The 26,880-nt window shown below is 51.2% G+C and overlaps 12 protein-coding genes across 12 annotated transcripts; 7 read left to right on the forward strand and 5 right to left on the reverse strand.

Moving 5' to 3' along the window:
• Window positions 1–517: 517 nt before the first annotated feature.
• Window positions 518–1,384, forward strand: GT037_000100 (uncharacterized protein; the record flags this gene model as incomplete). Its single annotated transcript, XM_038925147.1, has 1 exon — window positions 518–1,384. The coding sequence occupies one exon, from the start codon at window positions 518–520 to the stop codon at window positions 1,382–1,384; it is 867 nt and encodes a 288-aa protein (XP_038791003.1).
• Window positions 1,385–2,193: 809 nt separating this feature from the next.
• Window positions 2,194–4,273, reverse strand: GT037_000101 (uncharacterized protein; the record flags this gene model as incomplete). Its single annotated transcript, XM_038925148.1, has 4 exons — window positions 2,194–2,450; window positions 2,536–3,643; window positions 3,738–4,085; window positions 4,136–4,273. 4 exons carry the CDS (start codon window positions 4,271–4,273, stop codon window positions 2,194–2,196), a joined length of 1,851 nt encoding a protein of 616 aa, XP_038791004.1.
• Window positions 4,274–4,495: 222 nt separating this feature from the next.
• On the forward strand, window positions 4,496–5,401 carry GT037_000102 (uncharacterized protein; the record flags this gene model as incomplete). Its single annotated transcript, XM_038925149.1, has 1 exon — window positions 4,496–5,401. One exon carries the CDS (start codon window positions 4,496–4,498, stop codon window positions 5,399–5,401), a length of 906 nt encoding a protein of 301 aa, XP_038791005.1.
• A 103-nt stretch (window positions 5,402–5,504) lies between these two features.
• GT037_000103 (pantothenate kinase 4) lies at window positions 5,505–7,047 on the reverse strand (the record flags this gene model as incomplete). The annotated part of the gene is made up of 3 exons (XM_038925150.1): window positions 5,505–6,319; window positions 6,379–6,661; window positions 6,757–7,047. 3 exons carry the CDS (start codon window positions 7,045–7,047, stop codon window positions 5,505–5,507), a joined length of 1,389 nt encoding a protein of 462 aa, XP_038791006.1.
• An 880-nt stretch (window positions 7,048–7,927) lies between these two features.
• GT037_000104 (uncharacterized protein) lies at window positions 7,928–8,965 on the forward strand (the record flags this gene model as incomplete). The annotated part of the gene is made up of 1 exon (XM_038925151.1): window positions 7,928–8,965. One exon carries the CDS (start codon window positions 7,928–7,930, stop codon window positions 8,963–8,965), a length of 1,038 nt encoding a protein of 345 aa, XP_038791007.1.
• Window positions 8,966–9,161: 196 nt separating this feature from the next.
• Window positions 9,162–12,077, reverse strand: GT037_000105 (uncharacterized protein; the record flags this gene model as incomplete). The annotated part of the gene is made up of 3 exons (XM_038925152.1): window positions 9,162–9,285; window positions 9,343–11,716; window positions 11,807–12,077. 3 exons carry the CDS (start codon window positions 12,075–12,077, stop codon window positions 9,162–9,164), a joined length of 2,769 nt encoding a protein of 922 aa, XP_038791008.1.
• A 689-nt stretch (window positions 12,078–12,766) lies between these two features.
• Window positions 12,767–14,422, forward strand: GT037_000106 (transmembrane protein pft27; the record flags this gene model as incomplete). Its single annotated transcript, XM_038925153.1, has 3 exons — window positions 12,767–13,369; window positions 13,420–14,302; window positions 14,352–14,422. The coding sequence occupies 3 exons, from the start codon at window positions 12,767–12,769 to the stop codon at window positions 14,420–14,422; spliced, it is 1,557 nt and encodes a 518-aa protein (XP_038791009.1).
• Window positions 14,423–15,145: 723 nt separating this feature from the next.
• On the forward strand, window positions 15,146–16,173 carry GT037_000107 (cyclin-like protein; the record flags this gene model as incomplete). The annotated part of the gene is made up of 2 exons (XM_038925154.1): window positions 15,146–15,436; window positions 15,487–16,173. 2 exons carry the CDS (start codon window positions 15,146–15,148, stop codon window positions 16,171–16,173), a joined length of 978 nt encoding a protein of 325 aa, XP_038791010.1.
• A 727-nt stretch (window positions 16,174–16,900) lies between these two features.
• Window positions 16,901–18,370, forward strand: GT037_000108 (cyclin pch1; the record flags this gene model as incomplete). The annotated part of the gene is made up of 1 exon (XM_038925155.1): window positions 16,901–18,370. The coding sequence occupies one exon, from the start codon at window positions 16,901–16,903 to the stop codon at window positions 18,368–18,370; it is 1,470 nt and encodes a 489-aa protein (XP_038791011.1).
• Window positions 18,371–19,001: 631 nt separating this feature from the next.
• Window positions 19,002–19,625, forward strand: GT037_000109 (uncharacterized protein; the record flags this gene model as incomplete). Its single annotated transcript, XM_038925156.1, has 3 exons — window positions 19,002–19,092; window positions 19,268–19,419; window positions 19,494–19,625. 3 exons carry the CDS (start codon window positions 19,002–19,004, stop codon window positions 19,623–19,625), a joined length of 375 nt encoding a protein of 124 aa, XP_038791012.1.
• Window positions 19,626–21,684: 2,059 nt separating this feature from the next.
• Window positions 21,685–23,251, reverse strand: GT037_000110 (uncharacterized protein; the record flags this gene model as incomplete). The annotated part of the gene is made up of 2 exons (XM_038925157.1): window positions 21,685–23,037; window positions 23,144–23,251. 2 exons carry the CDS (start codon window positions 23,249–23,251, stop codon window positions 21,685–21,687), a joined length of 1,461 nt encoding a protein of 486 aa, XP_038791013.1.
• An 857-nt stretch (window positions 23,252–24,108) lies between these two features.
• GT037_000111 (uncharacterized protein) lies at window positions 24,109–26,468 on the reverse strand (the record flags this gene model as incomplete). Its single annotated transcript, XM_038925158.1, has 2 exons — window positions 24,109–25,199; window positions 25,253–26,468. The coding sequence occupies 2 exons, from the start codon at window positions 26,466–26,468 to the stop codon at window positions 24,109–24,111; spliced, it is 2,307 nt and encodes a 768-aa protein (XP_038791014.1).
• Window positions 26,469–26,880: the final 412 nt, after the last annotated feature.

Genomic DNA, 26,880 nt, shown 5'->3' on the forward strand with positions numbered 1-26,880 from the left:
TGACCCTCAACGTGACGGTACGAATGCCTCTCAAATGCGAAAGCGGGGCTGATGTACATAAAACATATATCTTTTCTATGCTCACTACGAGCGCCTAGATTAGTGTCCTGCATTACTTATCCCTCTTCTACGTCTATGGCTTCCACCCTTAGGGCGTTTTGCTAATACGTCCCGAAGTTAAGGGTCGTCTTTGTCTTTGTCTAAATGACAAACTCGCCTCTTATATAGGACCATTGCTGCTTAAAGTAAGACCATTGTTTGGACTTGATCCAAGCTATCGTACGAAGACTCGGAATGGCAGGTTGTGATTTCGCAGTTCTGACGCCTTGGCCGTTTTTGGTTGAGCAAACAACGATGCCAAGAGTGATAACCCTGGCTAGCGGTGAGCCTTATGGGTGCAGCAATACCAAGCTCGAAACAATGGCCGTTCCCGCATCTCAGTGCAGTCTTGAACTTTTGCAACCCACGGCAGTGCATTCTCAGTCTCCTACTACAACACCATATCGAATAGTTTCATATGTCTTCTCAAAACCACGGAGTCGGGCTCTGCCTTAAGTTCAACTTCTGTCCACCAGCCACTCTCTCAATCTCTAACCCCTCGGCATCACCTTTGAAGCTGATCGCCACCATCCAACAAACCTCCTCGGTCTTCCCAGATAGACCCGTTACTATCTTGACCAAGTACTCATGTCTCGACACTACGCCTCGTGAGGATGCGTTCCGCAAGGGCGATATGCACTCACCGGAACTCGCATTTTCTTCCACCCGACAATTAGATGGCTCTGCAAAAGTGCTTAACCTCCGGCCCACAAAGCGCATCACGTTCCACCGGATATCAGGCGACCCAGATGTTGCCAAACGCCCTGAGGATCCCGATACCCCTGGATTCACTTTCATCACGATTCCTCCAGTAGGAAAAGGTTCTGTACAAGTTGCGTGGGAGCTTTCTGCTGAACGGCTTATGTCGAGTCTCGGCGACGACTCAACCTCGCTCCAAGAAAAGCTTGAACATTTTCTACGAGTCGGCGACACCTACCATGTCTGGCCTGGCGATCTTTCGATTCGATGGTGGTCATTCGGCTCCTTGGAAGACCCGGAAGGCTTGAAAGGCAAGAAAATCTCGCGCTTCAGCTTTTCTGACGATCTGGGGTTGGATAGGGAAAAGGGAGCAGATGAAAGCGAAGAGGTTATTAGTAAGATGCAGGATCTAATTGATTTGCATAACGTGAACAAGTTGTCTTCGAGAAGCGCTGTGGAAGGAGAAGAGAAGCCGGATATTAAGAAGATGAGAAAGGAAGGGTGGGTTTTTGGAGAACCGCCAGGGCTGTTGAAGATGATCGCGCAAGACGAAGACAAAGTAGCGACTTTCAAGATCGTAGAGTAAGGCGGTTGGCTCGTTAGGCAAGTCTGTCAACAGTGCGGTAAGACACATTGCTACCCGGTTAGTCTACGAGCCCACATGTTGCTCAATATTTTGAGTTGGGGCTGTATACAAGTAGGATGAAATTTCGCACTAGACACGAACTGGGCTTCGGGATGTAATGAAGAACGCTGATGCAACTGCCTCACGCTTGACCGCATCTAATTTTCGCCTAGCCTAGGCCTGATCAAATGCTCTTCTCCACCTTCGAGCTGCCTGATTCTCGGAAAGGCAAATTAAAAAGTAGGGTGCAAGGCTCAACGGACGCGAGGAGTGATGTCACAATGGCGCCTTTGTTGAGAACACTTACGTAGGCGGTACTAGTAGCTCTTGCATGTCCCTCGTGTGTAGCTTAGTCCGTTTCTCCAAGCAGATGTGTCATCGTAAAAAAATACCGTGCTTCCCTCCGTCTCCTCTCAGCAAGTCCATGTCTCCGCCCCAGATTCGTCGTCAAATCCAATGGCTCCTTAGATTTTACGAATAACTTAGGTCTACGGATTCTTAGTTTCTTTTATAGATTACGATGAGTTCTCAAAGTCTTCTGCCTCTTTACATCATTGCTTCATTCCATTGCTTCTCCATCTTGATGTGCTTTCGGCTTTAATCTAGCTTTGATGAGACGCAGCATTACATCTAAGAAGATGTCTAATCATCTCATCACGATTCTCGAAGCCTTCTGCGCCTTGACTTCGCCGACAGCCCTCCACCGAGCAGTGGAATGGTGAACGCTCTTGGTGTTTCTTTGAGTGCTGACTGAGAAGAGTTAGTCCACATTAGACCAAATGACGATCTGACAAGCCGTACATCAAAAGATACTTCGCTGGGAAGGGTGCTTCTTGGCATCCCGGAAACGAACATGCGAAGCTCTGAGTGGGCGGTAGTTGGATCAGGCGAGGTGCAGAAGCTGTCGATGGAGGTATTGATGGTATGTTTGTTGCACTGTCTGTGTTCGCTTGAGTCGTGACTGGAGCAGCCTCATGTTCGAGTCGAGCGTTCTCTCTCTGATCATCAAGACCAGCAACTTCGTAACCTAGATTTGCAGATGTATGTTAGCTTCTTGTTCAAACTGGATCCCTACTCCCAGGTTTGTATCAAAAGCATTGGAAGTCACTCACCGTTTGTATTGATTTGGCTTGTGGTACGATCAAAATTGTCCTTGATCCAGCTTGAAATTCTGCCTAGGATATGTACCCGATTCAATTCCGTAGCCGCATCGATGTTTGACGCAAGGAATAGTACATGTTGATTCTCCGTAAAAACGCGCAGTTGATCTAGACTCTGTTCGCCTAGAATGACGTTGTGGCCAAGATCTTCGAGCACGAAACAATCAACAGATATGGAAGCTTTGCTAAGAGGTGCGTCGGTTGAGTCGAGGTGTGTGCCGATAGAGATGGTGGTACGGACGAAGCCGTAGCTGACTACGTGACTGCCATCAGCAAGTTCGACAACATGCTCTGCAGGGTGTATCTCGAAGTTCCTATCCTGAGCAAATTCTGGGGAAATCAAGTCGACGTCCGAACCTGTATCGGCCAATGCTACTATGGATCCGTGATCTATGTCGCACACCACCTGAAACCTCGGTTTTCCGACTGAGCACACTGATGAGATGCCTAGGTTTGCGCGTGGAACTTTTATGAGTCTATTCCTGTGCTTCGTCATGGTCTTGGTTTCGTCGAGGACAGCTACGCCTATGAAGATCGTACTGGCCCCTGGAAGTACGTAGAAGGAAGTTGTTTCGAGCTCTCCGTTTGGTTCGAGGCGTGTTCCAAACCAAAAGCCGATCTTCAATTCTCCAATGGGTTCTACGAGTCTGCCTCTCGGCAATCTCAGTGACACCTCACATGGGTTGAAGTCAGACGTCGTGTAACCAAAGCGACGGGCGGTTGATTCGGGGATAATGTTTACGTCAGAACCTGTGTCTGGATAAGTAATCACTGGCTCGGGGCCATATGGTGTGTTAAGAGTCAGAGGAAGACCGTGACTTGATCCACGTAGTATACGTGGTACCAAGCGTTCAAATGGAGGGATTTCACTTTGATAAACATACGGACCCCGGCGCCCAGTACTCTTGGCTGTGCCTGCGATGTGGAAGAAAGTGGGTAGGTCATCTCGTCTGAAGTTCTCCGCTTTACAAACCATATCCCTTTGCAAGACCTGAAGCTTCCGATTGTCCATATAGTCTTGTGTAAATTCATGAAACAGCAAGGTTGTAGCAAGGGGATCCTACGTAGTCAGTATGTTTGTAACATAGGACAACTGCTGACCAGATGCCAGACGCGGGAACTCTACCAAGACCACAGTACGAGAATCATCTTACATCTTCATAATGTATTCTGTTTCTTGAGTCGAATTTATGTCTCCTGCTTATACGTTTGTCGAATTTATGTTTCCTTCTTAAACGTTTGATGAATCGCCTTTTATCCTTACGGGCTTGTTTCCAATCGTACAGGGGATCTGATGAATCGTCCTCACTTTCGCTATCACTGGCGACAGTGGTCGAACCGAGACACAAAGTAAGGTCAGGCCGATTGGGTTCCATGTGGTGAAGCAGTAACGTGTCCTCGAATCTCTCGTATTCTCTCAAGGCTTCAAGTTTACCATAGGCTGATTGCCAAGTTGAGCAATCTATGTAGCTGAAAGGAGCACGGTCCGAATCAGTCAAGCTCTTCGTCAAGTCAGCAAAGCTACTAGTTTATCATGATAGTAACGGCTTACTATTGGACACCCATATGTATCTTCACTCAGCCACAGTGGTGTGGTAGCGAAGGTCGGAGACTTTTCATTTGGATTCGATGCGATAGCGACAAGGCCAGGCGACTTAGGAGTATCTCCATCGGAATCATAGTAGTCCATATTTGGCATGAAGAAAGGAAATGGCCCGAACTCGCTGATGCCGTCGGTTGAGGGATAGGTGCCGCTGAAATAGCCTCATTCATATGCGCTGATGCTAGGTGAGCTATCTGGCTCAGCCACCCCCTCCACTTACCGATCATCCGCATGCCAACGCATTCTCCAGCCCTGCTGCGCCATCGTTGGATCATCAAACTTGGAGCCTGGTATCATGCGCAAAAAGACATGGCACATACAGCTTCTGATCCAGAGGCGAAAGTTCAGTATCTGTCTGGATATCCGTCTCTCGCGGCGTTTATCGCCAGTGACCGCGACAGAACAACTCTCATTTACAAGCGGTTCGACCAATTAGCTGCACGGAACCTACTTTACCTACAGAGCGAGCTGGCAGAACTACAACACCAGCAGCAAGAATTAGACCAAATAGATCTGATATCCGACAGAACAACGAAAGGACACGCAAGGAATTTCGCGAGCTTCAAAGAAGCAGCATTACCAGCAAGTGGTAATTCAAGACAGAAAGAGCGATGGGATCTCATGATACAAATACGGCAGGTGATGAAGGAGTATCGCGAGGCAATGTTTTTCGAAAGTACGTTAGCTTCGTTGCCTCGACCGTCCAAGAACGTGTTAAGTGCCTTCCGAGTGGAATTCAATAACGAGGGCAAAGGCAAAGGCGAGCCTTTTCCTACCCTCGGTGGGCATAGTGCCGGGCTATACGACGACATCGACGACCTCGTGGCACTACGGGTCCAGGATGATCAGGATCGATTGACGACATTCGCGCAAGAGCATTTAGCCTTCCTCTTCCCAGATCGCAAGCGTTCCCGACACGGTATAGTCTACGCCTCAGATCGCGCCATCAGCACCTTCGTAGCATATTTCAGCACCTTCCTAGCCGCGCTGTTACTCATCGGCGCCATCGTCGTGCTCTACAAAGTGACATCGTCGGATTGGAGGTTAGGGTTAATTGCGGCATTCACCACCTTGTTCGCTGGCAGCGTGGGTCTCTTGACGAATGCACGAAGAGCAGAACTGTTCGCGGCAACAGCAGCATACGCAGCCGTCCTCGTAGTCTTCGTAAGCGGAGATCTAGGAAACAGTCAATCAAGCACGGCGCCACCAGGCTAGAATGATCAATATGTTGAATTGACGATATTACAATAAATCTGCTACGTCTATATGCTCGCTACGATACCTCCGCCGCTCAAAAAAAGCTCAAGGTTTCAAAGTCTCAAGAACTGGAAGCCGGCCTAGCGGAACCAACAACACTCTCCCTCCTCCCCCAGTTCCTCGGTTGCCGCTTCAAAAACGCACCAACAGCGCCCAGATAACCCTCGTGCCTCAGGAAATAAGCCTGTCGGGTGTCCTTGGACCAGAAGCGAATAGCGTAGGACAGGGTATTCATCGTCTGTGAGTGACCGCCAATGAAGGAGCCTCCAAAGTATATCCTCGGCAGTCCATGTTTCTCAGCGTGCAGATGCGCCAGCTGACCAATGTTGTTCGAGACAGCATACAGGAGCGAACGCGCCATATCTTCTGGGCGGAAGGAACCAGGGTCATGGGATAGTTCTGAAGAGCCCTCGACGTGCTCTGCTTCTTCTCTGCGCTTGAGATCGCCGTTACATCCATCCTCTGCTTCCCGTTCCGCTGCACGCTTCATTTTGTAGACCTTGCCAAACGAAGATGCAATGTGTGTGCTCTTTAGCCCGATCTTGTTGTACGCTTGCCCGTAAATGTCGCCGACGAGTAGATCGACGTTTCCGTTGTCACCGTTCTCTGCTAGCCGTAGCATGTCGTCGAAGCTTCGGGCGCCGGTAAGTAGCGATAAAAGACCCCAGAGTGTTCCTCCTCCTAGTGATGTACCGCCTATACGCTCGTATTGCCGGGGTCCTGAGACCTTGATCATGGAGACACCGGAGCCGATGTTGACGAGGAGGTAAGGGTAGATATTCGGCGGATCGGGAGGATGTGGCATGAAGGTCATGGGGCTGTCTTCGCTGTAGGTGAAGACCTCGTTTGGGATTTCGTTGATGAAGAAGTCGAGACCTTTACATGGCGGTGTTAGCATGCCAATCCGGCGACTACAGACAGCACCAAGTCCTTACCTATGATCAAGCACTCCATCTCGTCTTCCCTTATGACTTCTACATCCAACGCTTGCTTTATCTTGTCGTGGTACTTGAACGCACCACCACCAGTCGCCATGATGCACAAGTCCGGCGATTTCGATCCATTGTCTTGCTTCTGGTCAGCCTGCAGCTTGCGCATAAACTCTATACACGCATCTATCCGGTCAGTCTCAAACTTGAAGAAGTTTAGACGTCCGCCAGTCGAGTCGTCACCGAGTTCGCGCGAGAAGTATACAAGTTTGGCCAAGGAGCCTCCAATCTACGAGGGCGCGCAGCGCGTTAGCATGCTGTGACACTGTAAGGGGTTGGTCGCGTGCTACAACCAGTCGCACGCGACCACGCATGTATACTCACGTCGACGGCTACATGGCTGACTACCGAAGTGTGGTTCGGCAGTCTAATGTCGTGCGGATCGTGTTCGTAATCCTCGCTCTGCGGCGTCCCTGGCTGCTCTTCATCTACGATGAAAGCCCCCTGAACGTTGATGCGCACATTGCCCGGATGTTGTATGGTATCCTGAATATCGCTTTGCGCCGTAGTCCGTCTCGGGCGACCCAGCTCCGGGGTCGATGATGTCTCTATAGGATGCGCACGCGATCCTTTGGTGCCGGTTTCACCCGTCGCGGGGTCCAATGCAGGCGACATGGATCCTGATGTTCTGGGTCTTGGCTGCAGCTTCGCCCTCTTACAGCGATGGCGCACACTTAAAGGACGACGGTGTTTAGCGAAGAAGTTGAAGTGTTGGTGTGACTGTGCGAAGGGTGAATGGGGCACTGGAGTCGCTGCTGATAGCGATGGACGTTCCATTTGTCCGCTTTGTAACGGACCTTATGCCCTGGGGAAGACGTGACCTGAAGTTCTGCGCAGAATAGAGCCCAAGGTTAAGCAAATCTCCGGGTCCCCTATCTAAACGGCAAAGGGTGGAGCGCCGAAGAAGAACATATATCTGAGCCATGCTTTTCGGCGGAATGGAGACTGTTTATCTTGCGATGCGTGTCGGTTACCGAGATGGTGTGCAGTGTTAAGCTCGGCAACCGACATGAGGCATGATGGGGTACATCCGAGGACCGACTGGGGAAGTTTGTGGAGATGGCGTATGACCGCTGACAAAACGTCGATGCATATTAGTGAACTAGACGACTCGGTAGTTTCAGTTGTGAGAATTGAAGATGGGTACGATAGGTATGTCTAAAGGGACCATCACTAGTCATCTAGTTGGGAATCCACGTGCTCCATGCACCATAATGGAAACTTCAAATACGTCATCAAAGACTCCAAACCTTAGCAGAAAAATGGACATGATACAAGCTTCACCTCATTCGCGCCATCGTGAGCCACAATTCGTACCTGCATGCACCCGGGTACCAGGAGAGGGCTGATGACGTCGTGCGCTCGTACCTTCAAATATTCCAACTTCACAAACACCACCGTCTATCTGATACACACCCAAGCTCAAAGTCGGATTCCAATCTCGAACAGGCCATACCAATCATCACCACAACAACCCGCCAAATATTTCAGCAAGATGTCATGGATGGACTCCTGGTCCCGGCCTTCTAAGCACGCCGTAACCCCACCACCCCTCTACCTAACCGTTGGCGACACAGTGCCCTACTGCCATAGCTGCGGCCGCGTCATCAGTGAGCGCCGCAAAACGCAAAACGCAACAGAAGTCAAGTACTGCTCTACACGATGCCGAAATAACAAACCGGGCCCTATCGACCGCAAGATCGAAGCTACCTTTGCTGCGCTCCTTGATGGCGCGAGTCCGGAAAGTTTGAAAGAGAACGCAGGAGCCGATCCTATTAAGAAGACTGCGGAGACGGGCAATGCGCATGAGGAGGAGGAGAAAGGTGGCAAAGGCGGAAAGGGGAAGAATGGACATAAGAAGAAGTTTTCCAAGAATAGCATCAAAGGAGATCATAGGATCATCGTCGAATGTAGCACGGTAGAAGAGATAGTCTTCCAACGCGAAAAAGACCCTGAGAAAGTATACGGACGACGCAAGAACCGCAAAGCGAGGTTCGTAGTTGAGAAACCTGAGGATTGGAAGAGCGTAGATATGGTCGATCAACCTGCTTCCACCACAGCAACTGCATCTACTGCTGCTGCTGCTGCTGCGACAAAACCGCCATCACAGGACTACACCAGCGACGAGGAGGACACGGTGTCAGATTCAGACAACGAAGCTGAAGGCGGCGTTGTTCTCGAGCCGACAAAGTCAGCAGATCCTGTTCCGGACGTTGTAGAGTACGGCTACGGCAGTGGCAAGGTGCGGCCACCACAAGATCAAAACGACGTCAATGGCAGCGTTGGCGGAGAAAAAGGCTGGGCCGAACGGATCCACGAGACGGACGAGATGAAACTGAAACGACGAGAAGGGCAGAGGAAGGCTGACGAGAGGGAGAAGGTACGGCAAGCTGCGAGACGGGGGTGTGCGTTTGGTTTCACCGTACCTGACGAGGCGGAGAAGAGGAAGTGCGAGGCTGTTATGAAAGGTGTTGTTGTGGAGAGTAGTTTTGCAAAGGGGGAATGGGGAGTCAGGTGGAGGGAACGCATATGATTTGCCACCAAGCTTTCTTCCTTACTGCGTTTTGTCTTTGCTAGCTAGAGGAGAAACTGTAACTGTACGATTGAACTGGATAAAAAGCGCTGATATAGCGGACGCGCCATGGGGTATCAAGAATAATCAACAAATAAACGCCGCCCTTGTGTCCTTTCATTCACATCCAAACACATCCCAAGGAACTATTCCGGTTCTATTGGACTTTCTCCCACGACCCATCACTGTGCATTACCCATCCAGCAGCCATGAGAGCTCTCCCTTGTTTTTCGCCGGGGTGTATGATGTTTTCAAACCCTGATCTAAGACCGGCTCCTGATCTGTTACTCATTAGCAAACCATTTCATCCCCAACGGAGGAAGGGGTATATAACGTACCGTATCATGTTAATCGCTAGATTCCTCGCCTTGTCTTTTAAATTAACCTGATTCCTATTTCTCAACACGCCACCCCCTTCTTGCTCATCGTACTGCAGTATCCTTGAATATTTGCTAGGATATTTGCGCATGTATTCAATCAAAGCTTCTTCCTCTTCGTTCGACCATGCTTCGCGGGATTTGCGCTCATTGCGGCTGTTGCGAGACTGCGTGGACTCGAGAGCGCGATTTTCTTGCGCGAGCTTGCGTTGGTCGCGCCATGTGGAGGAAGGTGGAAGCTCGGGCTCTTCGGTCATGGAGGGAGAGGAGACCTCAGACACGGATTCTTCTTGTTCAGACAAGGGACGGGTATGTGGCTGTGTAGAACGGGGAGGGGGTTGGTGGCTCGGTGGTGCACCGGAGGATATAGGTGCTGGTGGTCCTTCAGTGCGCTGTCTTTTTGCCCAAGGCATCGCGCGACGACGCACTGGGGCATGGTCGCCACGGTCTTTGGTTTCGAAAGCGTCGGAGTCCGAATCGTCCGAATCTTCACGGCGACGTTTGCGTGGGGAAGGTTCCGCAGTTTGTTTTCCTTTAGCTGTGTTTGACGGGCCGGCTGTTTGCTGTGTATCCTCAAAGCCATCGCCGAATTCGATGCGCTGTGCTGTCGTTTGACGATCGAATATTGATATTGGACGGTTCTCTTTCTGCGGCTTCTGTAAAGCCTTGAGAGCCCTAAGTAGAGATGCAGGACTCTGCGGCGGAGCTGACGGTTGAGGTTCTTCAAAGTCTTCTATCTGGTGTTCCTCTTCGTCTTCCACCGCTGGGTGGTGGTCGATCTGCTTCTCTCCCAAGTGCTTTTCAGAGTGCTCACCCTCGGGTTGCTGATCTTCGCTTCCAATCAATGTTTGCCATTCTGAATCGTCTTCTTGATCGTTTCTCTCCGGCTGTTTATGTTGCACTCCTTCGATCGCTTCAGAGCTCTCTTCAACATCCAGTTGAGAATCAGTATCGGGTTCAGTCGTGCTTCCTTGTCCATGTTGCTGTTGATCTTCCAATTCCGGCTGCTCGATTTGCACTTGCACTTCTTCAATTGGCTGCTGGGGCGGAGTTTTCTCCCGATTCTGCCGAGAAGCTGTAGGCTCTAGATATACACCCGAATCACCTTCTCTCGATTTCAGTTTGCTGAGAGCATGCAGATCGACACCAGCGTTTGGATCGAATTTGCGGCTGCTACGTCTTCGGTCGCGACCTATCGAAGTTCGCTTTTTGCGCAGTGACTCTCGTTGGTCTTTTCCGACAACAGGCTGAGGATCCTCCACAGCTTGTTTAACGTTCCGCGTAATCTCCACTGATCCACCAAGAGAGTCGATAACAGCTTTGAGTTCCCTCCGTCGAAGACGCACCCAGTCTAAAAGGCGAAGAATAGTTGGCCCCCAAGGAAAGGCTGATTTTAAGTCGTCCAGTTCAGCAGAAGACGATCCCTCGCGAAAAAATTCTTGGATTTCCTGCACTCGGTTCTTAACCAAACGTTCAAAATCTCGGGATAAAGATGAATCGTCGTCTCCCAAGACTGGCATGTTCCACCCACGGATCGCCCATACACCATCAGATGACTTAGGACGGAGGAAAATCTCATCCAGCGTTTCTTCGACATTAAATTCGGGGCTTTCGGCGGACCTTTGAAGCACAAGTATTGCCAACTGGGTTCGTAACTCTACTGCAAGATCAAGCGTTTCTTGGTATAGTCCACTCTGGCCTGTTTCTGTCGGCTGGAAACCAAAGTCGAGGTCCTGCATGAACTGGGCTGGAAAAGTGTTATCCAGTTGTCGCAGCACATCCCAGATGTTCTTATCATCCCGGTCCGAATGGATCATCTGCTTCGCCAACACCAATAGATTGGCAAGGTACAGAATCAGATTCAGCCCGCTATGCGACGCCGCGACATCGTCACTCGTCTTGAAAAGAGCGCGGTGAAGCGCTCTGATATGTATGTAGCTGTGTTCTTCGCTCTTGAAGTGCTTTAAATGCACATTCAACTCGTCGTTGAGATCCAGATAATCTTCCGTATAAGTCGAGCCCGGTTTCTGCATCTCTCGTATGTTCTGCAAGTCGTCTGCCATCGTTCCTCGATCAGGCGCAATGTGTTCCAAAAACTCCTCAGCAGAATCACACAACTTGCGCAGATGCTTCAGGATAAACCTAGGCTCCAGGAACTCGGCTTCGACCATACTGAAAGAGGAGATCGCCGTGGTCCCAGACATTTGGGATGCAGCGCCGGGTGATTGAAAGGACGCATGTCCGGGCTCGGTATCGGTGCGCGTAGGTGTACCTGGGGCTTCTTTGTCTTGCTCGAGGTCAATCTGGGTATCCGTTTCCTCAACGACTGTGAGGTCTGGCGCATGTACATGAATTAGCCTGGGGATCTGCCTAGCCAGGAACGGGTCTTGCGCGATTGGTCAAGTGGGAACAAGTGACTACTAACCTCCCAGCAGCTCTTTTGCGGATTCGTGCTTTGTCTTGCGCGCCTTTTGTGGCTCGTTTCCACTCTCATCATTTGTAGTCACGCTTGCTTGTCGCGCGCTTCGGCGGGCGGGTTTCTGAATGTCGACAAAGCCTTCTACTTCGCGACTTGCACTGCGCAAACTTCTCGCTCGCGATGCGCGCCCCAATTGTTGGGCGGTTGCCTTGGAAGGTGGTTGGGGAGTAGGTGATTTGCGCCGGCTTGCAGAGCGCACGCTCCTGCGGTCGTCCATTGTAGTATTATAGGACGCGTGATACCGATTGGTGTTACATGCGACGTGGTCTGCGGATGGTATGTTGCTAGGTGTGTCGATGCAGTCTGTAGACTCAGCTTAGCCTTGACCGTCGGGCGGAACTACTGGTGTGCATACGCGAGTCCCACCGTTGTTTACGCCAACGCTCCGCGATAGTGGCTGACTAAGGCTGCCTACTCGACGGGCACTCACGTGACCAGCCCGGGATCGCCTTAGCCGTTCGCAGGCTCAGGTGGGCCTCAGCATTCAGCACGGAGAAGGGGCCAGAGTGCACAAAAGAGGTGAATACGAAGTGTTTGAGTTGGAGACGGAACTACGGCACTTGCAGCATGTTTCCGCGCTTCTCCACAGGCTGAGTGAACGAGAGACCCCTTAACTAGCACTCCTTGAGTTTGCGCAGCCCTGGACATATTACGTGGGCTGTCTGCACGCACCCCTTGCGCGCATCTCAGTCGTCTCCAACTTGCTTTTACGCTCAAACATTGGTGTGAACCCTACACCGTTCTGTTCAATAATTTGACAACACATATACGTTCCCTTCACAACAACCTCTTCCATTCTCGTCACTCCCTGCAGCCTTTTTGGTCTATTGCTGGGCGCTTCATTTTCGCCGCTGACAGTTCTCGACATCACATTGCACTCCTGCTCACCTTTCAATCACATTCATCATGAGGTTACGACAGCCACGGCCGCACACTTTGCTCCTCCTCCTACCCGCATTACGAGTTCTTGCCACATCCGTCGCAGTAGATACATCGGACGACAGGCTGCCCGCGCGGGCCGTCGTACCTGCCTACACCCAAGCTACCTATTCACCTGATGCCTCACTTGCCCCGACAGCTCCTGCGAAAGGCACCAAAGATGCACCGTTCGACGGACTCGACGGCAAGCCGCATGCTGGGCCATACGTGGATGACGACCCGAAATACAAAGGGAAGAAAGCCCCCAATGTTGTAGAAGATCTTGGGTCGGCAAAGAAGCCTGGCGCTTCTCCAGAAACTGTTCTGGTAGACGACGTGAAAGATGGCGACAAGAGCGTCATGCAAGATCCCGCGCGGAAACCGGCCACGGGCACCACTGGCACCGAGGGCGGAGTGTCAGCAAAGGACAAAGAGCGATTGGCACACGAGGAGAAGACGGGCGAAAAGAAGGAAATGGTTCCCGCGTCACCAAAGGAGGCGCATCCGCATCCTGCTGACCAGAAGCAATTGGGCGCAGAGGCAGTAGAGACTGCGAGCACCACTCGTGTGCTCGGTGCTGGTGGGCTTGAGGTTAGTTGCAACACTTTTATGCTGACGATTCACCACTGATCGGACTACAGAAACCCACCGATCTTCCCGACTCCATCCATGACAATCCGCTTCCTGTGCCAGGTTCCGTTTCCACAAAGGATCCTCTAGACACCACCCCGCCCAAAACCCCCTCTTCCACACTTGACGATGTCGACGCCGGCGCCGTACAGCCTTTCCATTCCTTTATCCTCGCTTTCACCATGATCATCTTCTCAGAGATCGGAGACAAGACATTCCTCGTTGCAGCCCTCATGGCTATGCGACACCCCCGCCTCCTTGTCTTCTCTGCTGCCTTCTCGGCTCTCGTCGTCATGACAGTCCTCTCTGCCGTGATGGGCCACGCCGTCCCCGCACTCCTCTCGGAACGCTTCACCCACTTTGCGGCCGCTGCTCTGTTCCTCGTATTTGGTGTCAAGCTTATAAGAGAGGGTCTTGCCATGAGCCCAGACGACGGTGTGGGCGAGGAGATGGCCGAGGTCGAGCAGGAACTCGAAGAGAAGGAACAGCTTGCCCGACACCAGAAGGGCCGGAAGTCCTCCATTTCTCCCTACGCCCTAGAGTCTGGTCTTGGTTCACGACGCTCACGATCCAACTCGCGACTTCCTGCCCCCGCACGTAGCCCTTCTACTTCGCCTGATAGATCGCCGTCACCGCGCGGAGGCTCTTTGGGCGGTACCCTGGGCGCTGTTAACAACCTCTTCTCTCTTCTTCTTAGCCCTGCTTGGGTACAGACGTTTATAATGACATTCCTTGGAGAGTGGGGTGACCGCAGTCAGATTGCGACTGTTGCCATGGCTGCTGGTTCTGACTACTGGTGGGTCACTGCTGGCGCTGTAGTTGGCCATGGGCTGTGTACTGCAGGTGCGGTCATTGGTGGCCGTGCTATTGCCGGAAAGATCAGCATGCGCAATGGTAAGAACACCCGGTCCATACGTCCTAGTGCCATGCTAACTTCTCATAGTCACGCTTGGTGGTGCTATTGCTTTCCTCATCTTCGGCATCATCTACACGTTCGAAGCGTTCTACTCCTAAGCAAGATGCACACTTCCAGCATTGCACGGCGCGATTGGTGGGCGGAAGTACAGATCCTGGGCGGTACTAAATCAAGCCATTTCTATTTTATGTGGTTTCACTTTGTAATTTTAATCGTACCTCAAACCTTCATGGCACCACTGGTAACGGTCAACGGCGTTCTCTCAACTGCATAGAGCAGAGGACGAGGTACAATAGATCTCTCACACACTTGACATCTGAACGTAGTTTCACGTGAGCCCTGACAGTTCGAAACTATGTTTGATCGCCTCTTGAAACGTGCTCAACTTGTTTCATGCCCAGACCATCTGACAAAGTACAAGCTTTCGGGAACGACGCGGGTTCTGGGTCTGCCGAAGGCGTGGCTGTCAGGCGCCGTGGTGTTGAAGATTGCCTTGGCACTGATCCCTGTATTCGCCGCGGAAGAGAGCCGTTGGCCCTTGCAGCTACCAAGCTTCAATGTTCGCGCTTTGAACAATCCCTCTGCTATCCTCAACTCCCACGGCGAACACAACCACGCACGAAGCCTTGCAATCTCGACCACGTACACAGCTCACTCACAGGATTCCACGCGCTCGCATACATCCACTAGCATCTGTATCGCAACACACAGCCGAATCGGGACATCTACTTTATCCGTGATCTGCGCTACCACTATCGCGCATCGGAACACAGCCTTCACTTCCAGAACCTCTGGTGATGGTATCGACCACAAGCAGCGCAATGCCGCCGCAGCGCGAGCCCCCGAGGCCACCACCACCGGCCGTCATCGAGGCTGAGATGCAATGGATCTTCACAGAAGAAGAATTACTTTTGGCGCCGTCCATAATCGATGGAATGCCCGCTGAAGAGGAGCGCACACTACGGCGGAAGGGCGTCGGCTTCATATTACAAGTGGGCATGATGCTCAAGTTACCGCAAACCACTCTTAGTACAGCGGCAGTCTTTTTCAATCGCTATCTCATGCGAATGAGCTTGAAGCCACGGCCTGGGTATAAGCCACTCCACCACTATGTGAGTCTTTTTATAGATGTACGCGACTTGGAGAGATCTGATGTCAATAGCAAATCGCCGCAACGGCGCTATTCCTTGCAACGAAAGTCGAAGAAAACTGCCGCAAAATGAAAGAACTCGTCGTCTCATGCGTTCGAGTCGCGCTCAAAGACCCCAACAAGCTCGTCGACGAGCAGACAAAAGACTTCTGGAAATGGCGGGACACTATCCTGTACAGCGAAGACGTCTTACTCGAGGCTCTATGTTTCGATCTTAACGTGGAATCACCATACAAGACCATGTACGACATGATGAAGTACTACGGCGTAGAGCACAACAAGAAACTGCGCAACTCGGCCTGGGCTTTCCTTTCCGACTCGACATCCACACAGATGTGTCTACTGTTCACATCGCGGGCCATCGCCGCCGCATCTTTGTACGCTGGCGCGCGCATGGCCGAGGTAGAGCTAGGCGACGATGATGGCAAGCCTTGGTGGGAAATACAACATGTCCAACTGCGCGACATCAGAAGGGCATGTAACCTCATGGCAGATCTCTATGAGAAGTCGCCAGACAAAGATGGGGAGCCGTCCATGTACGCGGGCCTCAGGACACCAGAGGACGGCATCGATTTTGGCGATACACCCGAGGGTATGGAAGGCGTACAGTCGACAAGTCAAAGCCAGCAGCCTGCGAATGGTACGGGTGATGGTAACGTGACAGAAAGAGGCAGCGAAGAGGGTGAACTAGATGGTTAGAAGCCCCCTTTTGAGTGGTTGACACCTAGTCTACTGGTGATGGATAAGAATGGCAAGGAAGACCTTGGAAAGCTCAAATTGAGCCGTCTTGAATTCCAGGGAACCATGCGCTACCTCAGAATGAGGCGACAGAGAGAAGAGCAGCTCCGCATCAGGCGGGCTTGCAGTATTGCCTTTTTAAACGATTGAGTAAATGGACCAGGCGTTTTGGAATGGAGGACTGATGGATGGATGGAAAGATACCACTAACCCGCATTACACCCCATTGTTACTATGCGCGTAGTCACTTGAATACTATTGATGATTGATTAGCTGGATTTCTGTTGCCTGCTTTCTAGGATATGCGGTGTTGTGTGCTACAATGTACAACCTGAAGAGCAAGCATAGAAGTTAGAGACGTTTTGAGTCACTTCCACCTGCGGCTGCTGCTAAGGATCGACCCCCACGTGAGCGTATGGACCGTATATCTCGCATGATCTCGTGCATGACTCGTGGGGCTATGGGCCGAGGCATCGTTAAGTGCCGCGTCGACAGCCTAGTAGTGCGACGTCAACACTCTGGTCGCCACTAGAGTGGCTTCTTTTTCTCCTTAATCTTGACTGTAGACTATAACATCTTCACAATAAACCTAGACATTAGCTTTCAATCGACATTATCCCAACTACACGATCATTCCCGTCATCACCGAACTCGACTCGTGCAACTTCCTCCGCGGAACATCTCAAACATGGACTCCTCGCCCTCAGCCCTGATTAAGTTTCTCCTTCCCAAAACACCGTTTTTGTTGAAGACGGCACTATGGCACTCTATATCCATGTCCCCAACGTCTTCGAAATGGGACCTACGCACGGAAATGACGGTCAACATGCTTCGCGACATGCTGGGCCCTAATTCGACACCAACACCCATCTCAAAGCTACAGCGTCTAACATGTAAGGAACCAGGTGTCAAGGGAAAGGTCTGGGTCAGCAAGGTTCAACAGAGCGCACCAGAAGAAGACGATGTACGGCAGATGATGTTCAAAGCTATTGAAGATATGGGAACTGGGGAAGAGACCTGGACGAAGCCTGAGCAGCGACCTTTGGAAGCAGAATGGAACGGATACCGCGCAGATGCCAAGAATGATGAGCCAGAACCCTCATCCATGAGCGAGGCAGAAAAATACGAAAATCTGGTAAAGGAAACGAAGAGTAAAGTCACATTACTCTATTTCCACGGCGGCGCAATGTACCTCCTCGATCCAGCGACATCGCGTCCACTCACAGGCCGTCTCGCAAAAGAAACGGGTGGCCGCGTCTTCTCCGTTCGGTACCGCCTCTCGCCCCAAGGTCCTTTCCCCTCTGCGCTACTAGATTGTTTCACAGCATATCTCACACTGCTCTCACCACCACCCGGGTCCTTCCACGCGCCCATCCCCGCCAGCGAAATCGTGTTCGGGGGCGACTCAGCAGGCGGAACATGCTGTACCGCCTTGCTCCAACTACTCCTTCAAATTCACCGTAGCACTCCCGCCGGCCAAACGCCCAGCGTCCGCTTCCACGGCAAAGACGTTGAGATTCCCTTACCAGCCGGTCTTGCCCTGTCGTCACCTTGGATGGATATAACGCGCAGTCTGCCCTCCGTCGAAGGAGGAGTCAAGTACGATTACCTCCCTACGCCCAGCCAAGTCGATTCCCGCGAGTTCCCCAAAGACGATGGCGTGTGGCCCTCCAACCCGCCGCGCGCAGACCTTTATTGCGAGGGCAGTGCATTGATGCATCCGCTTGTGAGCCCTCTCGCCGCGAAAGATTGGTCCAAAGCCCCGCCGCTTTTCTTCTCTGTGGGCGAGGAGATGTTGAGAGATGAGGGAGCTGTCGTGGCTCAGCGATGTGTGAAGCAGGGTGTGACGGTTGTGTGGAGAGACTTTGAGGCTATGCCGCACTGCTTTGGCATGTTGATTGAGAGTAACCCTGCTAGTGCCGTTCACTTTGAGGAATACGGCGGGTTCTGCAGGGATATCGTTGAAGGCAAGAAAGTGCAGAGCAATGGTGTGTTTATTCAAGCCAAGACTTGCGAGAGGAGTGACATGGATGTTGAGAATGGGTTGACGACGATTACGGATGAGGAGGTGGTGGGGTACATGCAAAAAGGGAAAAACAGGATCGAAACAAAGTTCAACAGGGGACAGGATCCATCTAGTGAGAGGCCTATGCTCTGAGTTGAAGGTGTGCACTTTTGTAGATTCGAGTAGTTCCGCGGGTTTCGAATATTGGGGCGTTTCTTGCGGATAGATTTTTTTTGATGGGGATAATACACCAATTTCGAATGTATTCATGACTGCATTAGTCGTACTTGTAAGAATTTTAGATGGTTATGGTTAAATATCCTCTTCGCTTGGTACCATCTCTATCCCCTGCCAATACCGTGGTTTCAAAGTATGAATCGATCCACACAAATTTTCGAGGCAAACCAGCGTTTCCAGTAAATGGGCCCTCGTCAGCCATACAGAAACTTTCAGTGTCAGCATTCGAATATTCTCACCCAAGGTTCTTGCCCGAACCATTCCACTATTCCTTACCCAGTCGATGCTACTGTTTCTTGCCCAAGCAGTTCCATTATCTCTTGCCCAAACAATTCTAATGGTTCTTGCCCAAAAGATTCCATGGTTTCTGTTAGCATGAAGTATAAGAAGCATACTTTCCTACGAAGAATCATGAAACCTCCACACCATTCCTTTCCTCCTAACCATCTCGTCCTTGCTTTCCGCAACCATCTGTGGTCCTCTCGTCATCTACAACCATTCCTCCCTTTCACAACCGATCCTAACATATCTCTCACAAAACATCACGATGAAGTTCCTTGCCACCATCATCCTCCTTACCTTCTTCGCAGCCATGATCATCGCAGGTGATTGCATGAAAGCACCTTTTCAATGCAAGGGTATGTTTCTCATCAGTACCACCGCCATTCTCGTAACCCTCTTCACCTCTACGGCTTCAGCCACTGAGTGTAAAGTACCTGTTCTCTGCACCCGTAGTATGCGCCATCTCCTTCATTCTCATATACATCTCCACTCCTTTGAAATCATGATAATGTTGCTAACACAACTCTCTAGGCGTCGGTAAATCGCGGCTCATAGCAAACATACCCGGTTTTGAAGAATTTGACGACTCTTACAGCAGCATCAAGTGTGCCCAGGTAGACTGCAGGCGTACCTGCCAACGGAGTCTAGAGTCTTGTCATGTCCTCTGTGGTGGAGATGAAGACGTAAGTGTACCTCGATACCAGGAGAAAACATCTGCTTCGAAAGCGCAAGATAGCTGACGCTAAAACCAACATAGCTGCCCCGCTGCGCCGTCGGTGTCTCACCCCTTCCCCCAGGTCGTCACAATATTGTCCACACCATACCCACCAACTACACGACCACCCATCTCAGCAAGAACAACACGCAACCACCCATACGGGTCGTCTGAACTGCGAGCTAAACAAGCTCCAGCGATGGTTTCTTTCTCCGCCGTCCTTATCCCTAAGCTATTCATCACACCCACCTCCTTCACGTTCGCCATCCTCCTCTACTCTGGCTGTCCTCCTCTCCTCGCCTCTCCTTAGCAAGGAAAGATCGGCAAGCACATATACCACGAGCTTTACCACCTTTCTAAAGACATAGACATCCTATACACCTCGGTTGCCTGCCATCAACATCTCTCTGTAATGGAACCACCGATCCAGATCCGCTCGTCTGTCTACATCTCACACTACGCATGTCTACATCTCACACTACGCATGTCTACATCGCAAGGTTTGAAAACACTCTTCTTCCAATTTCGACGAGAGTTTCATCTGGCTTCACCCTATTCAAACATAGTTCACTATCTTTCGGGTCCTAACAGCCATGCTCTTACTCGGATCCTTCCGAAGACATTAGGATCGGTCGATGGTGCACCCTTGCGGGTTCCCACCTCCGTTCATTTTTATTACGCGCTCGGCAAATATACGTAGGATGATGAGAAAGGCTTTTTTGATTGTAATGGGCAACTAATGGTACGAAACTTTTCTCCTCCTTTCCAGCGTTGGGATGCGATTTGCTAATGCGTTAACTGTAGTTACCTAGTCGCGAAGTGGAGGATACAACTCAGAATACGTCTACCATCGACGGGTGTACGATCTGAAGAAAGACCTATCTTATGTTGTTATTGGTACCTGTCATACCCACTAGTATACTGCCTATATAGCCAAATAATCCGTAGGATCAATGCGTCACTTCTGTACTCCAACACTATCCACAGGCCTGAACCAAGTACATAACAAGCGTGAAATAGGAACAGGCGAACAAGAAGACTAGGTCCGAGGAAATTTGTATCTATAGGGAGCATCAGAACGAGCTCACATCTGAGCTGGAGATTTTTTCTTCAGTCGGACTATCGTGCAGATGTTTGCAAATCATCATGTTCTTTGTGCATACATTTACCTCAACACTAGATCAATTTCAGGTGCCGTGAACATAGTTGCAACAGCTTTCTAGATATCTCCCTGAACCACAAATGACGAATCTCGCTCACCTGTTCCAAAAGGTACCGTAATTATCGCTTCTCGTCGCCGTAATTTTGAAGTGTTAAAACTCCACACAACTTCTCAGATGAAAACCAGGGTCTCTAGTACGTGTCATCTTACAGTCATACACAAGCCATAAATTCCACGCATCACCACACAGATCCCTGGACTAAGTCTTCCTAAACGTATCTAACAGAGGGATGTAAAGGGTTCCTAAATTTGCACGTTTATTTCCATCACTTATCCCCAACCAACTCCCACAATCCACAGACACGACAGAAGAACCCGAAATGAAGTTTCTATACACCAACATCCTCCTTGTTCTCCTCGCCACAGCTACATCAGCTGGTGATTGGCCCTGTTATGCATGGTGTAGTCTCTTTGGTACGTACTCCCCCCCCCCCCCCATCTTATCCCCTCAAGAATTCTACTGATCTAGTTTCTTTTTAGCTGACCGCAAGGACCCTTCCAACAGAGGCTTACCGTATCACATCCCACGCCTCGTTCCCGATACTGGAGTCAACCGCAAACTCGACTGTGCAGTAGTAGACTGCAGCCGTACCTGTCGACGAAGCCTAGAGGCTTGTGACGTTCTCTGCCGTGGAAATGAAGACGTTAGTATCCTTTCTGCCATGATGCATGTAGTCCATTCCACTAACTACGAATTCTCATGTAGCTGCCGCTCTGCGCTATGCCTGAGACCGAAGCAGAGGGCATGCCCGACACCGATTAGAACAGGTATACAACGAGCGGGTGATAGCAATAGACAGGGGAACCCTAGTATGGAGACCGTACAGATCGAGAAATCGGCGTAGCTTTACCATCTACCCATTGATCCGATGATCGTGCTTATACCAGAACATAGGCACGGCCACCCACCAATAAGATTTCCACAATCATCGTAATTCATTTCACCACTCCCATAACACATCTCGCACATTTCCCCTCTTTTCCCCTCCCTCCCCCCTTCCCTATAGACAACTAACTCTCACCATCACCCCCCTTATCCTTTGCCTTCCCACTCCTCCGTCTAGCCAAACCCCTATCAATACTACTCTCAAGACTCGTTCCAATGCCCGAATCCGTAAAAACCCCCTCCCTCTCCACACCCCTGGGAATCGGCTCTTCAAGAATGAAGTCGTCGTCTTCTTCGTCATCAGCCTCCATTTCCTCTCTTGTCGGTATATCTTCCAGCCTAGGAGACCCGCGTTCTTCTTCTTTGGGTGATTTAGGCGACGGCGAGCTGTACGAGAGAGGGTGCTGAGAAGGTAGTGTGGGGAATGTACGGGACGTGTCGCTGTAGGGTGTATCTAGTTCGGAGTCGCCTTGTTCGAGTTTGGGAGAAGGTTCGCTTCCTTGTTCGGCTTTCATCTTCTTCTGTTGCTGCTTCCCTTCGGCCGGTGTCGAACTACCACTGAACAGCAGCGTAAAAGCTCCCCAGGTAAACAGCAAAACGCCCATCTCCATGCCCCAGAAGGTAAGAATACCGATGATCGCGCTGGTGACCCAGTACCGGTACATCAGCCAACGAAAGCCTTCCAGCTTCGCACTAATCCTGACCTGCGCCCTGTAAACCTCAATTGGAAGCTTACTTCGTACTTCCAGCCTCAAACTACTCGGCACATTCCGATACCCAGGTTCAAACATGACGCCTTCCATCATGCTAATCTCCACAAACTCAGATTCCGTATGCCACCCCACCAGATAGAGCGGCAGCCTCAACCCCCTATACACCATCTCTAGCACGCGACTCCGATACGTCAAAAGCACCGGTCTGCGACTTCTAGCAAGAACAGTAGGCGTCTCGCTCGTGGTTCCTTCTGTAACAATCTTCTCGGCCGTGGCACCCGGCACACCACCTTGACTGTGATCTTCAACGCTCCACTCCTCGTCCCAACCAAGGAGATGCTTCACACCCTGTCCTATCGTCGTGGGGCCCCGGAACTCGAGCCCCACCATCCAGTTGCCGGCTTGCAAGTTGGTCTTGCTCCTCGGGACGACCATTTCAACAACGACGTCGTACTTTTGGCGGTCTACGAGGCCGGGTATGTTGGCGAGGCCGTAGGGCCATTTTGCGGGCTTGCCGGTTGGGAGGCTGCTGCTGCCATCTGGGTAGGTGGTTGTGGGAGGCAGGATGGTGGGGCCGTGGTCGAATTGGAGGTATACGGGTACGGAGATGCCGCGCACGGGTATGTAGTTGTAGTAGAAAGACGAGTATGCGACGACGGCGAAGGTGAAGAGGATGGTGGAGGTGACGAAGAGGAGGATGGTGCTGAGGTACGTTCGTAGCAGAGCTGGCGATGTCGCGATTCGGAGGGGAAGGAGTAGTGTGTCCTGGGTATTATGAGTACGCGTTGTTTGGGGCGCTGGGTTGGTGACGAGCGATCGAATGACATGGTGGTGTCATGCGATGCACGCACCAGAACGATCTTGTCCTTACCGTGGCAATCTTCAGAATCGGCCTATCTTCGCGGAAATCATCCTTGAGTTCCTCCATGGCGGTAATGTGGGGGTAACTGCCGGCTACATGTTTCGGTGGTGTTGGCATGTTCTCGCGCGGGCGATCTTCACATGCAGGGAGCGAGCGAGCTTCGGGCTGAGCGTGTGACGTAGTGCGAGCACAGACGATATATACACACCACGCTAAGCATCCCAGCATCCCAGCAACCCAGTGCCAGCATCCTGACTCCCGCACAACGATGATTGCACCATCATGCAGGAACAGAGGGATGAACCTGTGATGTAGTAGATGACTATCGCACATCTAGCGCCATATTAAAGATTCCCTTAGGCCATGCATACATCGCAAAGTTACGTTGTTTAACACATTTCATTCTTCGCAAAAAAAGACTACCATTCCATACTCGATACCAATAATCCTACACGACACGCACACACACATCTCTCAAATTGAATGACACAAGAGAAACCAAAACAAGACGCGACATGTCTGTGAGCCATCTGTCGACCTCAACGCCATCAGGTCAACAGTCTGCCAAACTGTTAAGACCTAAACGCCAGAGGGAAGCAACAGAACCCAGCTCGTAAAACACATGGTATCATCCCTAAAGACCTTGTACTCCTTCTGAAAGGAAGCGATGAGGCGAGGCGAACAGCGAAAACTAAAACACAAAACATATTGTACTAAACCAAAGAAACTCCGGCCCAAACAAAGGAAATTCGTGAAGACGCGACTGAGGCTACACTAGCCCGAACGATGCCGCCGCGTTGCCGCAAGGAAAGTTCTAAGCCAGACGCCTCGCTCAACTTTTTATCAGACCATCTAGGAAAGATCCAAAAAGAACTTTTTGAGGGTATGCAAATGCATATAAAAGTTCGTAATAACAACATAGCCGTTGGAGCGGCTAGAAGACAAAAGGCCGTAGATATCATAACGTCGTTCGCTCAGGAAAAGGTTCCCATCTTAGGCGGTCCCTTCTTTGGCGAATCCAAGACAGACTTCTGCAACCGTGAGTTGGCTTTGGTGACACCCGACAGAGGTGAGCTGCGGGTCATAGTCATGTCCTTCTTCAGAGGTGACTTGGCGACTCTGTTTGACCGAACGCGCCTTCTGACAGGAGTAATGAGAGCCTCGGCAGACTTGCCAGACCGGACAGGACGAGAAACCGAGGCCCGCGCCGCAGGATCCGACGGCAGAGACGCAACATCGCGATACCGGTTTTGGTTGCTGCGGAAAGCAGTGACGACGCCACGGTCAAAATGCTCGAGCATGACATCAGATGTGGTTCTTTTGCGATGAGGCGTGGCGGTAGCAGGCGCTGCTGGGGTGGAGCCGTGATGTCCTACATTGGAAGTCGCAGGCGTGACTGGCCTGTCGGTCTCGTCGAACTCGTCGTCGTCGTCTAGATCAGTATCTCCCCCTGACTCGCCAAAGTCCATGAAGTCGGCGATATTGAGATCATCGTCGTATTCGTCGCTCGAAGAACCCGTCTCATCTTCGTCAACGAGGCCCATGTTACCATTGGAAGATATGCTTACGAATGGGTAGAAGGCCTCTGGAGGACCAATGCTCTCGTTTCCAAACGTAAAGTCATTGCCCCCAGCTGATCCAAATATGCCACTGAGCATGATGTCGGTACTGAGACCATTGTTGAAGACCTCATTGCTCTCGCTGTCAGAGCCGTTGAGCTGAGCAATGGAATTGCGAGGACTGTTGTTGACGGTACCGCTTGTACTGCTTTGATAATCAGTCAAAGGAATCCATGGAATCATCATTGTGCGAGGCCGGTAGAATGCGACGGCCTTGGTAGCCCTGTTAGTGACCGCGATGGCCTGATCAGTCTCATCGTGAATGAAGATGCCGCGAGTTGGCGGAATTTGACGGCCTATTGGACGAGAGCTACGTTGAAATGGCTTGGGTGTGCCGGCACGTGAGCCTGGTGCTGAGGCCGGTCGTTGTAGAACAGACTGCTTGGGTGTGCGTGGAAGTATATCGGTTCCAAAGTCTTCTTCGTCAGTGGTATCACCCATGTCAGCTGATGAGAAATGTTAGTCATCGAGTAATAGCAAAAATAGGGTACTACCGTACACTCGTAACCGCTGGATTCGCCAGACGACTCTTCATCTTCATCTGAATCATCAACTTGAGTGATGCGCGACTCATTCTGCTCAAAGTCCCAGAACGACGCATCTGACTGCGGAGAAGCCATGTCTCCGTTGTCATCATCGTAGTCCATGTCAAGAAGTTGATGCAAGCTGGGAGGGATCTTATCTTGATCCAAGAAGAGATCAGGGAAAACACTGCTGTCGAGTTCTGAAGATTCCGAACTGGAACTATCTGATACTTGAACGTCGTCGTCAAAGCGGACGCGCTTGGCTGAGCCATCTGAGAACTTTCTCTTGGCCATGGGAACAGGAGAATCAGGCAGAGCATCCGGCTCAAAGAAAGGAGTGAAGCCAAAGTCGGCAAGTCCTGCCATGTACTCATCGTCTAGTGGGGCGGTAACATCGAAGATGTTATCGCTAAAACAACTCTCAAGACTGAGTCGTCGAGCATCACGATACTCATTGAGAAGGTTGGTAGCTGATTGCTCCTCTTGGAGGATATAGCTCTCTTCTTCTTGCTCCATCTTCTCAATGTCGGATTCGTCATCGTCAGGGATGTTCATGACGCCGCTATAGTCTTCATCGTCGCTCTCAATAGCGTTTTCATAGCTTACTTGGGGTTCTTCGTCTTCCTTGTATGTTAGCAGCGGTATGCTGGAAGCGTTGCTCAGTTTGCGAGCCATCTTGCGTCTGGGGAACGACTCCTGATCTGTAGAGTCGTCGCCGAAGAGCACTGAGGTGCTTGAGAGATTGCTAAAGGTGCGCTTCTTGTTGCTCATTAGTAGTTGATTAACTGGATGCTTGTTGGGTATGAGCTCAGAGATGTTTTCATCTTCTTCCGCGTGAGACTCATCGTCATCCGCATGTTCGACGCGGATGGCAGGACGCTTGCCCTTGCCCTTGCCTCCCCTAGCATAGCTGTAGGGTAATGCCGGCACGTCTGCATCGGTCTCGTCGTCGTCTTGTTCGTTGTCTTTGGCAGTACTACTGTCCTCTTCTTCGTCTTCGTCCGCAGCGCCTTCAGTAGCGGATTGGTCACCGCTGTGTCCGTTGGTGTGGGGTGCGCTGCCTCCGACTGTGTCGGGAGAGGCAGAGCGCTGCTCACTGCGGCGGGTGTTGGTGGCAGTCTCATGTGCGAGTTTACGATCTTGGTAGTGTCCACCAAGAGTGGGTGATCGAGCGTGGGTAAGGTGAGCCATGGTAGGTGTCTTTGAAGGTCGTCTCGGTAGCGGAGGTGTGGCAGGTGAAGTCGGGGTAGCTCGGGATGGTGAGAGGTGAGTGATAGGTCGGATATGGGTTCGCGGCGTTTGGTCGACTGATGTTTGGTGTACTGAGGGGAAGGGCTGGCGAACTATGCTGGGCCCTTTGTGTCTCGTCGATCTTCAAGCGTTGAGCTGGTAGAAATGACAATGGTGTTGTTCTGCAGCGCAGGCGGGATGACTACCAATTGATTGAGACGAGTTTGCGCAGAGGATACTGCACGCAGTCGTAGTATTGGTATCGTCGTAGAGGTTGAAATTCCGTGAGCTGTCGGGCTGATGCAGCCCGTAGGCAGGGCTGCACCAGGAGTTTAGAGCTCAGCGATTGCCTGCGGCATTGTCTCGACGATTA

Source organism: Alternaria burnsii (genome assembly GCF_013036055.1).
Source record: "Alternaria burnsii strain CBS107.38 chromosome Unknown 705, whole genome shotgun sequence".
Classification (NCBI taxonomy): Eukaryota; Fungi; Ascomycota; class Dothideomycetes; order Pleosporales; family Pleosporaceae; genus Alternaria; species Alternaria burnsii.